We start from the raw sequence: 13,442 nt of genomic DNA on the forward strand, positions 1-13,442 counted from the left end.
AAATGTTTACAACTGTCTAAAGTTACCAAAGTCACACTGCTGCAAAGTTACCTATTCCTTTTTCATAATCACGATGAACAACACAACAGTTTGAAAATTTCTTTGTACACCCATAGAGGGTGAAAAATATCCATAAAAACTCCAAAATACGCTTCGGATATGCATATCCGAAGGCCCCCAAAATAATTTGGGATTTTGGTGAATTCGGATATGCATATTCGAATTCACCCGAACGAAAATTTGGGATATTGGTTAATTCCAATATGCATATCTGAATTAACCAAAATCCCAAATTTCTTTTGATTTTATTTTAAAAAGATGTTTATTTATAATATAGTTATAATACAATTAAAGTGAGTTATTATTAATAACGAATAACTTAAATACAAATTATTATAAATTTTAATTTACAAATAAGGAATGAATAGATTAAATAAAATTTTAATTTTGTAATAATTTATTTGTCAAATTAAAAAAATAATGTGTTGATTTAAATATTTATTTCTTATTAATATATATATATATATATATATATATATATATATATATATATATATATATATATATATATATATATATATATATATATATATATTCTAATTAATTTTATAAATTTTAATTTGATCCATTTTAATTATTATCTAAAACTATTGTCATAATATATACTATCTTTGTCCGTTTTAATTAAATGGTTTCTATTTAAAAGTTGATAAATTAATAACTTACTTTAGGATATTTATTGAGAAAATAATTAAAAAAAATTATATTTAAAAATTATTTATTTAACTTTTTAATAATTTAAAAAATGTTTTTTTTAATACAAAATTTCCTTTTTGAAAAATGCAATATTTTATATTTAATTTTACAAAGATAGTATATATTATTATCTAAAATCTAGAAGAACCAAATAATTTATTTTCTCAGTAATTTTCTTTAATTAATAATACATTTTAATTTTGTAAAAATTTTCTTTGATTAATTTTATATAAAACTAATGTTTTAATTTAAATATTTTTCAAATATTTATTAGGTTAATATTATTATTATATCTTAATTATAATGGTATATATTTAATAATATATTTTGATTAATATAATTTATTATACTATTAAATGTATTGATTCTCCTTGATTTTAATTTTTTATATAAATGTTGAGTTATTTCGGATATGCATATTCGAAAAATCTTAACACCAAAAATTAAAGTATTTCGGATACGCTTCTTCGAAGACTTCCTAAAAAAGAATTGACTTCAGATATGCATATACGAACTCATTTTTTTTTCTATAAAAAAAAAGTGCCTTCAGATATGCATATTCGAAATCATTTTTTTACAAAAAAAGTGTCTTCAAATATGCATATTTGAAATATTTTTTTATAAAAAAAAGTGTCTTCGAAAATAGACATCTGAAATATAAGAATATTTTGTGATTTTCACCGCGGGTCTGTGAATATATATATATATATATATATATATATATATATATATATATATATATATATATATATATATATATATATATATATATATATATATATATATATATATATATATATATATATATATATATATATATATATATATATATATATATATATATATATATATAGATGTATAGAAAAGTTGTCCAACAGTTTATGGTTCGGCCTGCCCAAAGTGAAAAAGTCCATAATGGTCTAAAGATGCCGAATAAAGCCCAATGTTAGAGTTGTGATAGCATACACTACATTTTCATATGTGTACACAATTTCATTTTTCTCTCTCATTTTTGTACGTTTTATTAACAGTCAATAGCCCGGAAAATACTTACATAGACACAGACATAACACCTATACTTACACACAATCAATCACATTTTTTTTATTAATTAAAAATTAAAAATAAAATTGTCTCTCTCCTCTTTTATCTCAACCACCCCCATGATGCCAATTAAAAACGAAATTAAAATTTAAATAAATTTATATTCTCTTTCTTTTCATTGGTTGTGCCTAAAAATATGGGTTTAGGTTGTATCCATGCAAGTATATCTCCAATAGCCCAATTTACAACAGAAAAAAAAAAAAAAAGTCAAGCACCGTCGGTAGATGTTTGATTGCAATGGACCAATTTTAAAATGGTTTTTGTGCGTGAATAAAAATGGTATATTGAAAAGAAATTCAGACTAAAGCCATGCTTGAAAATTAACAAAACATCCCAGCTGAACACAAGTGAGACTTCGCCCAAATTAAAGGCACGAGATTTCAACTTCTAGCACACCTCACGCCATTGGATCTGATCATAGAAACGAGTTTAAATACTTGTCCTATATAAAGTACAACGAGCACCATTTTAAATATTCTCTAATTCAGACACTCAAATTATTTTTTCTCTTTTGGATGTTCGAGGGCAAATCTTATCCATCCCCGCTCCACTGTTAACGAAAGTTTACTCCACCACATCGGAGCTCAAGTCCGTTTGATTGACATAAATCTCGAGTTTCAGTACAAAACATAAACCAAAGTTTGTTTAAAGAAGCATAAATCAATTTTCTAAAAGTCATTGATCTGAATCTGATTTTCTTGATTCGTTAAGCTGTAAAAATCTAGACCAGTGTTAAGCGGTTCAAGTTTAACATCTAATTTCTAAGATTCCAATTTCACTAAATTCAATTTAAACAAACAACAAAAACTAAAGAAAGGACTTTAGAGTTTCACTTGGACATTTTAGTTTAATTTACAGAAGTTAATATTCAAATTAAGAACCTAAATTACACCTAAGATACACATACAACTAAACAAAGAGACATACACATTAACATAATCTTTCCACATAATAATACTCCACATAAATCCACAACATTTTCACTATTACTAACCAAAAACTAAAATAAACCATCTCTAAAAACTCTTGAGAAACAACCAATGACTATGTTTTTTCTCAATACTCTTCTCCTTAATAGTATCCAAACTAGGCTTCCACCCTTTCCCTGAAATCTGCCTATTCAAATAATCCGGCCTCCCTTCCAATATTTCCGGCAAATTCTCCGAAAAACCGCATCTCACTCCCTTCTCCTCCTCCTCCACCTCCTCCTTTCTCCTTGGCTCCACAATTTCACTACTATGACAAAAACTACTAAACCAAGGAAGAAACTTAGAAGAACACAAAACATAATTAGAATGCAAAACAGAATTAACCATCAACAAAACACGCCGAGTTTCTTCGCCGCTCAAACCAACAGCCTTCCCTTGCTTCACCGGAAGCATCAGATATATCTTATTCATCTCTAGCTTCTTGTCAGCAGGCAATGGTGCTGGCCTCTTCTGATTCACAGCTGAATGAAACTCAACTACTACTTTCTGTGGATGATCCATCATTAGCTCGGCCGCGGTTATCTGTTCGTCAAACTCATGAACCGAACCATCTAAGAAAACAACTTTACCTCTTGAATCTGAAGGTCGAAATGAGATTTGGTTTCCCATGATAATGTTCTAATGAATGTGAATGTGAATGTGATTGTGAATTGAGTTAAACTATATAGTATATAATGGTAGAAATTGATGTTTGTTTAAATTGCACTATCTAGTGACGCATTTTATTTGGCATGGTCGTTAATAGTTTTGATGTCAGTTATAACATCACTTTAGAATTTGACTTGTTGAAAAATGTATAGTATAGTATACCACATGTTATTCATTTGCTTAGCTGAATCATATTGTAATAGGTGTTACATTTGATGTGTGTTGTAAATTGTAATCTTAATTTATAGATAAGGATGGTGATTAGTAATCATGTTTACCAAACAAGAAAATGAATTTGAAGGAACAGTTTAACTAATGTAGATTATTATGGGTGTATGTTACATTGTTATAGTAGTGACGTTTCACCTTGTTAAAATTAAGTTTTTGTTGTTTGTTGGTTGTGTAATTATGTGGATGTAACTATATTATAACATTGAAAGTGATAAAGTGTATGGAGTGGATGCGCATTCACAGCATTGGATGCATAACTATATTTTACGCTAGTTATGATTGATGTAATGTGCAATCAACGGCGTGAGTTATGAGCAATTGATTTGTTTGAAACCTTTGTGCAATCAACTGCGTGACTTGTGAGCAATTAGGGTGCAAATGCACTAGGACAAACTGTGATTTGTAAGATTTAAGTTTAATAACTATTCAAAAAAATCAAGATCAAAGGTTTTTTTTTTCTTTAAAAAAGTGATATCTCAATTAATCATTATTGAACGGGTTCTCATAGGCCCACTTGAGATTTATATGAGTTATATTTGTTGTCTAGATTTTATTTGGATCAATGATTGCTAATTGGGCTAGGGGTGTATAAAGAACATATTATTTGGGGATTGCTTTATGCCCCTTTGGTGGTATCTACACACTCCCGTTAAAAACTATAAATGCTTTTTAAATTTGAAACTATACTTTAGGACGCCCTAAAAAATCTACACCACAACACTTCGTAAGTGAGTTACCTTTATTTTTTCATAAATTCATCCGAAAGTGTATCTTCGTACTTATGAAAAAATGAGTTCGTACGTATACTTTTGTAAAAACCTATGGAAATATACCTCAGAACGTGTTTTGAGTTATATGATCGTGTCACACCATCTCTCTTCCTTCTTCACTTTAGAAACTTACTCAAAACAAAAAAAAAAAGCTAGTGACCAACATCCCAAAATATCACTCAATGTCTACTTCACTTCATTCAATCCAAAAGCTTCCTTTTGTAAAAGTACATTCTCAGATTCTTTAGAAAAGAAATTCCAAGCATCACCAGTTTCACCCTCTACCAATGCAAAAGCTATTGCAAATATGTTTCTATTTTCGTCTTGTGCAACCGCCATTAACAAAGTGTTCCTATATTTTCCATACAACCATGTGCCATCAACTTGAACAATCGATTTACAATATGCAAAACCCTTGATACACTGTTGGACTGCCCAAAATAGACGGTGGAAAATTCTAGCACCACCGATCTGTGTTCCGTTATCTAAGTATGCAGGAGGAGTTTCTAGTTCTATTAGAGTACTAGGTAATTTTTTTTCATGACCAACAACCATTGTGGAAGATCGTTGTATGAAGTCTCTTAGTTTTCATAAATAGATGCAATTTCCTTGTTCTTTGAAATCCATGCCTTTTTGGAAGAGATTGAGTAATTGAATTTCTCGCAGATATGGGTGATAACGTGTTTTACTTTTAATGAAGCAACATTGTTAACTAGAGTTTTGATGTTGTTATAGATTAGATTGGAGTCATGTTTTCTCTGATCTTAAGACATTGCGGACGACATGCGGGTGTCTGGCCCACTGATTTTACTAATCACCCACCCACCACCCCCTTCTCCAAAGAGGTTCTACATTTGAACGTGCATTCTTTGTTAACGCACTTGGTTATGTACCGTTTAGGATCAAACTTATAAACTGAATAATCAAGACAATGTCTGATGTGATATTGTCAAATGGTAAACACACATCCTTCCTTGCTTTCAAATTCCGCACCAAGATATTATTAAATTAATTATGCCTTTACTAATTTTCTGTACATTATTAGAATTAGTCATGTTAAAGTAAGATATTATATTTATATTGTAATAGTTTATATGGAGGTCATATGTTGACTTCCCACCACTAGACAATGATGGTAACTTAATTTAGAATGCAACAACGCATATCACTACAAAAAATGTTGTCTGCAGCGACGTGGACCACACGTCGTAACGTGCAAAATCACGTGGCAACCAAAAAGTAGCAACGTGAGCATATATGTCGCAGGAGCACGAGTGGCAACATTGTAGCGACGTGGAGACCACGTCATAAAGTAGCGACGTGAAACAAACGTCGCAACTTGTTTACATAGGAAACAGCTCCCTGCACACACAGCAGGTGTGGCAGGTGTGGGAAAGTGTGTTTGTTGACCAATGTAGCGACGTATTTCCCACATCGCTACATTAAATGTTTTTTTTTTTTTTAAATTTATTCACGCTAGATTTGATTTGTTTTATATATTTTATATAATTAATTAATATATAATAAAATATATATATATAATAAAATTTATACATAATAAAATTTATATAATAAAATTTATATAATAAAATCTATAAAATAAAATTTATATAATAAAATCTATAAAAACTAATTTATATAATAAATTTGTATAAAATAAATTCATATAATAAACTTTATATAATAAATTCAATTAAATAAAACTAAAAATTTAAAACTAATATTTTAATGAATTAAAATGTAGAATATTTTACATAAAAATAAATTTAAAACAAATAAAATACAAAATGTTTTTAAGAGGCATCATCCGGAAAATAATTATCCGGATTAAAATCATCAGCCACTCCGTCATCCTCCGGCTCTTGAGGAGGAGCATTACTGTAGTTTCAACCTCCTTGCATAAACCGTCTCATCTTCTCCTCCATCTCAGCTTGCTTCTTCATGATGCCCTCTATCTGTCGCGCATGCTGCTCCTCCATATCAGACTGCTTCTTCCGCATCATCTCGATCTGGGCCTCATTTTCGCGTCTCGCCAATTGCCTTATTAATTCAGTTTGTTCCTGTGACAGATTTGGTTGACGCGATCCACCCTCTCCATCCTGAACTCTTTGAAACAGATTGCGGTCACCACGTCTATAGCTGGCCGCCAAATTTCCAGCACCAAAAAAGCAACCATTAGGTTCTTTTTCTTTAATAACCTCACACCAAATATAGTGATCAACATCCGCGTTAAGCGGCTCCCCCTCTGCTGGCATGAATTGAGGATTATTTTCCAGAAAAATGGCAAGACGGCTATCATAATCTTCCTGCACACATATTCAATAAAAAAATTTAAGTTAAATATTTAAATGCATATTTAATTATACTAATTAAATATGTACATACTATAAATTAAAATATATTAAAAAGTTGCCACGTGATTTTCACGCCACAGCTTATGATTTGCCACATGATTTTCACGTGGCAATTTATCAATTGCCACATGAAATTCACGTCACAAATTTTGTATTAATTTAAAAAAAAATAAACAACGCAAATTTCACTTACAAGATACAACTTCGTGCGCTCGTCGACAAAACCTCCCGATCTCTTTGTCCGGGTCCTCGAAATCAGCTCAGGCATCAATGGTCTTCTCCCCAACTCCTTAGCCTAAATAATATAATTAAAAATAATTAGTAAAATATATTGTGAATAAAGATGTAACTTAAAAATTTTAAAATTTTTACCAATCGTCGGGCATGCTCGGCGGTGCTAATACTTCCAACTGTGTTGACACAACCGCCCTTTTCAGATGCCCTCATCTTCTTAAAAGTTTCTGATTTAGCCCGGAATTCTGGACTCCTCCAATATGTAACAAGCTCACGAAAAACCTCCTCGTCTATCCAGTTAGGACGGATGCCATGAAGCTCATAATTCTCCCTCACTCGCCGCAGCATATCAGATATTCTTTTAGAGCATCTGGTATTGAAAACTTTCTGAACACTTTTTTCACTCAAAGGATCCCACACACATTTCTCCTGCAATAATGTTGTATGACATTAAAATAAAATGTTAAGTAATTATAATGAGATTTTTATTTAAATAACTATAACTAAAACAATAAATTAAATGCATAACCTATATAAATAACAATACCTTAAACATTCTAAACCATTCATCTTTATTTTTGACGTCCCCATAGCTCTTAAAAGCTGATTTATACATCTGCTGAATTATATAGTTAACAATCCTAGCAGCAGTCCGACTTGGCGTAAAACTGAAACAAAAAATAAAAATGTTAGATATAAATTTATATAAAAAATGAAAATGTATACATACTATAAAAGTTTTTAAATAGGAAACTTACTTGCTTCCTTCGGGCTGAATCCAAAATCTGCCGTCAATGACATGAATCTCATCGGGATCATCCCTCCCACGAAGATCAGCTCCATCTATCTCATCAACTGCTTCATCAACCTCACGTGCTGGTACATGTGTGGGATGTGGGGTGCGTGAGCCTCCAACCTGTGTGGGGCGTGGACTAGGAGATCGTCTAGCCTGTGTGGGACGTGGATGGGGAGATTGTCCAGCCTGTGTGGGGTGTGGACTAGGAGATCTTCCAGCCTGTGTCGGACGTATACTGCTGGACCCTCCCGTCTGCTGGAAGGATGAAGTCATCTGGATGGGATATGAAAAACCAGATCCTCCAGTCTGCTGGAAGGATGAAGGCATGCCAGTATGGGAGAATGGAAAGCTGGGCGGGGGCACACCAGTATGTGTGAATGGAAAGCTAGGTCCTCCTGCCTGCTGGAAGGACGATGGCACACCAGGATGCTGGAAGGATGGCGGTACCGCTGAGTACTGGAAAGATGCAGGTACCCCAGGCGGGAATGTGTGGGAGGAGAGTAATGGGGTAAAAGCCCGAGTACTGGCTAGAGACATATGATCAACATGACTGTGAGGGCGGGGACACGCGGCTGTGTGAGGCGCGTCACATACTACTATCCTCGGACGTTGGGACTTCCTACCACTATCTTTACTCTTAGGTGGCATGTTACCTATTTTATTATTCACCAACAAAGATAATAAATTCATTAAGATCAATATATATTCATTAACACTAAATAGATTATTCATTAACACATAAATAGATATTTAATAGATATTCATTAACACATAAATAGATATTCATTAACACATAAATAGTTATTCATTAACACATAAATAGTTATTCATTAACACATAAATAGTTATTCATTAACACATAATTAGATATTACATTCAATGTTTAGTTATTCTTCATCTTCTCTATCCATATCATTCTCTTCATCATTCTCTTCGTCATTCTCTTCATTTTTGTCATCGGAAGCAATCTCTTCATCATTCTCTTCGTCATTCTCTTCATTATTGTCATCGGATTCAAACTCTTCATCATTCTCTTCATCCACATTATTTTCAACCAACAATATAGATGCATCAACTTGATGTCCCTCAACAGTTGTGTCATTCAAACTTGTAATGTCTTCAGCTGCAACCACTTTATTAATTTGATCAACATCATCAACTTGATAGGCAACATCTTCTACTTGATCGCCATTTTCAATATGACCTTGCGGTTTTGTTTTTATTACAACACACCATCCTCTTTTACGTGTCACAAATGAAGGATAAGGTACATAATAAACTTGCCTAACAATATTTGACATTATGAAAGGATCAGACTCTTTGTATTTCCGGTTCATTTGAATCTCAACAGTACCGTATGACCTGTCTATTTTTGTGCCTCTACTTGGATCATACCATTCACAATAATACAAGACAACTTTATTTTATGAATCCAAGTAATGGTATACCAACTCGTAGATATGTTTAATAACTCCATAAAAGTCATCTTCACCACCATCTGTAACTCCTTTTACAAATACACCACTGTATATGGTTTTTTTCCCTTCGGTCAATGCCTCAGTGTGAAACTTATATCCGTTCACGAAGTATGTGTGCCAATCATTTGCGCTTTGGATAGGGCCTTCTGCCAAGTTTCTCAAATGGAGTATTTCTGGAGTTGGTGGAAACACGGTAGACAATCTTTGCTTGAACCATAAGGGAAATTGAGCATGAATGACGCTGGATGTTAACTGTACACCGGTACTATGAAAATAGGCATTGTTAAATTCCCTACAAAATATACACCATAAGTTAAATAAGTTTGGTATACAGACATTGTCAACAAAGGTAAAAAATCTATTGGGTAAACTTACTCAAGGTATTGTTTAACTTCAACGCAGTTGATCAAGACATGGACATGTGCGGATTGGATTTCTTTCTGGGTCAACCAATGCACACTCTTCTTTCCAGAAGGTCGACCTGGAAGATCGAATACTGATAAGGTGAATTGACTCCTCTGGTTGACATTTACCGGATTCCGTATGGTTCTAGGAGTTAATATCAAGTGATTGAAATAATGACTGCAAAAATGTGATGTTTCTCGATGCAGGTAATGTGCACATATAGAACCTTCAACTCTTGCTTTATTCTTCACTGATCGCTTTGAATCACCCATGAACCTTTCAAACGGATACATCCACCTATATTGAATTGGTCCACCAAGAAAAGCTTCATATGCAAGATGCACAGGTAAATGTTCCATGGAGTCAAAGAAACCAGGCGGAAATACTTGTTCCAACTTACAAAGAATGATTGCAATGTTTTGGTCCAACTTCATGATGTCTTCCACTTTTAAAGCTGACGCACAAATATCTCTAAAAAAATGACTAATTTCAGTTAGTGGATCAAGAACATGTTTGGGTAGCGAGCCAAATGCAATTGGTAACAATTGTTCCATGAAAATGTGACAATCGTGACTTTTCATTCCATGCAACTTCCCAGTGTTAGGGTCAACACACCTTGATAAATTTGATGGATACCCATCGGGCATTCTCAAATCTTTTAGCCATCGACAAACAGCTTTAGCTTCTTGGGAAGTCAGAGTGAAACAAGCCTTGGGTTTTAATAACTTTCCATTCGGTAGAGGCTTCAACTCCAACTCTCTTATGTTACACCATTTTTCCATGTCTTGTCTGGCCTTTTCATTATCTTTCGTTTTGCCTTTCACATCCATCACTGTGTTAAATACATTATCAAAAAAATTCTTCTCAATATGCATAACATCTATATTATGGCGCAACAAGTTATCTTTCCAATACAGGAGGTCCCAAAATATACTTCTTTTTGTCCAATTGTGCGTGACTCCGTATCCTTCAATTCGACATTCTTTGCCAGTATCTGTAAATTTTGGTAGCTCACTAACTTGCTCCCATATAGCCCATGGTGACAATCGAGGCGGAGGCTGTAACACCCTTCTAAACCCCGCGGAAATTAATAAAATAATTCAGAGTAAAACATGAAAACAAGGGTGCCACAATTCAATTTAAAACAATTTATCATAAATCAATTGTCATGCTTCACTTAGGAACGAATCATCAATTTAACAAAATCATGTTTTTACACAACGGAATATTCATCATACGGATAAGCATAACATCATCTATGCAATATCTCACAAAATTACTCCAATAACAACAAAATAGAGTATCATCATAAACTCTAAACTAGCGTTCCCCAGTGTTACAATATCAGAGCATGACACCGACTCTATACTTAAACAACTGGCCTATGAGCTATCCTCACCAAAGCCAAAAGCCGCTACTCGCCAATCTGAAAATGTCAACAGTAAGGGTGAGTCTCATTCAAATTAACAAATGTTATTGAATCATAAATAATAACACATCATAGTTACATCATTCACCCAATTGTTTCATAAACAGACATTCAGACAAGTTTCATCATCACAAAACAATCAACCAACACATCATCAATATTTATAACACTAGAATACATCCAATCATGTTATAAAATTATGCATATGTATGAACTGACACTATGCATGTGGTACCAACATCATCAAATGGGAATAACCCATGACCGATCCAACATCATCAAGATACGGCCCTGCCAGCACAGATTCCACACAATGGGAATCATGCCCTTTACTGATCCAACACATCATCATGGATACAACATCATCAATGAATATGAATGAATGCAAACATACATGAACATACTTATACCATCGTCAAGTCTATGAGTAACATCATCAAATACTCATTTCATCATCATCGTCATCATCAACATCATCATCATCGAAGTATGTTTATATACATTAGCATCATTCAAATACAATCAATCATCATCATCATTAAAGAACATACATGTATCCACATCAATCATCATTATCAATAAGGAAGAACATACATGTATCCACATCATTATAAAACAAAGCAATCATCATCATATAATTCTCAACAAATCATCACATCATAATGTTTTTCAAAACAACATCTTATATTGTCACATTTCATCATATATGTCAATAATACGTCATCCATCCAACAGACAAGATATTCAAATCATACTCACATCATCACAAAACTATCCCATAGGATTCATCATACCAACAAACAAATTATCACAGGAATCATGTTTTAAACATAGCTTGTATCGTTACATCTCATCATATATGTCCACAACACAACATTCATCAAAACAAGCAAAATTGTGATTTAAAAATAATCTCGAGCTACTGCTCATTTCATCATCCTAACATAAAGAATACTACATAAACTTCATCCTGCTCGAAACGGCACTTAAAACAGGCCAACGGTTTGAAAGTTATGCATCTTTACATTTTTCAAAGAAAACAATATCGCTACAGTACGCGGCGCCACACACGGTCCGCAGCGCGCAACGAATAGAAAACACGCCTTCGCGGCGCAAACAACAGTTCGCGGCGCGAAACGAGAAAAGAACTACGTCTTCGCGGCGCCAACCTACCTTCGCGGCGCGAACTGGCGAAAATCAGAGATCTCAATCTTAATTAACAGCATACGAACCTGAATCCTAATTTCCTCAACCTCGACCAAATCGATTCAAGTTGATCAAACACCACAAAACAGCCACACAACATATATCATACACACATATAACATATATTATGCATCATCAAACATCATACAACACCAAATTCATGGAATTCATCAAAACAAATAATTACCGACAAACATCCCCAAAATCCCAACTCTATCATACGACTCAATTGACATGAAATAATATACCTATATCAGTCCTATTATCCATAACTCAATAATAGATATTAATCGGAAGAGTCCCCCTTACCTTAGCCAAGAATCTAGACTTTTCCTCTTCTTCTCCATCAAACCCGTAAGCCTCTTTTCTTCACTTTCAGCAAGATTTCTCAATCTTCAAACTCGCTTATCTCCCTCATCGAGAACCTCCCTGACACGAATTAATATATCAAATCGAAGGAAATTTTGTGTAGAATCCGAATCTTCGAGAATTACCTGATTTGGAGTTACGAGCAGAGAGTTATGACCCATTTTGTGAGGGCTGCACCATGAATACGAAAATCTCTTTTCTCCATGAGCTCTCTCCTTCTTCCTCTTAGGTTTTCTTCTTCTAATTTCCAATTTCTTTTTTTTTTCTTCTTATTTTATGAAAATAAAGCAAAATAACTTTAGTAATAGGGCCTATCAATCACACCCCCTCCATTACTAACCCCAACTTGGCCCAATAGCTTATTTTACACAATTTCCAACTTAAGTTCAATTAAAATACCAATAATCCAAGAAATTAATTTAAACTCCCATTAAATTAATAATGTAAAATATGGGGTGTTACAACTCTCCCCCACTAAAAGAGTTTTCGTCCTCGAAAACATACTTCCAGTGAAAAGTTTCAGATAGAGCCCTTCATCTGACTCTCCAGTTCCCGTGTAACATTTCCATCAGTCGATCCTAAAAAATCCATCTGACATAACCAAAGGAAGCACATCTCACGCTTTCAATCTCCGCTCTTACGTCGCATTTGACCACCTAAAGGTGTACTACTC

General features: G+C 33.4%; 1 protein-coding gene across 1 annotated transcript; it reads right to left on the bottom strand.

Annotated features, from left to right (window-relative positions):
• Window positions 1-2,683: 2,683 nt before the first annotated feature.
• On the bottom strand, window positions 2,684-3,671 carry LOC131615217 (uncharacterized). Its single transcript, XM_058886697.1, has one exon. The coding sequence runs from the start codon at window positions 3,456-3,458 to the stop codon at window positions 2,877-2,879; it is 582 nt and encodes a 193-aa protein (XP_058742680.1). The 5' UTR covers window positions 3,459-3,671; the 3' UTR covers window positions 2,684-2,876.
• Window positions 3,672-13,442: the final 9,771 nt, after the last annotated feature.

This window comes from Vicia villosa, linkage group LG1, assembly GCF_029867415.1.
Source record: "Vicia villosa cultivar HV-30 ecotype Madison, WI linkage group LG1, Vvil1.0, whole genome shotgun sequence".
NCBI classification, from domain to species: domain Eukaryota; kingdom Viridiplantae; phylum Streptophyta; class Magnoliopsida; order Fabales; family Fabaceae; genus Vicia; species Vicia villosa.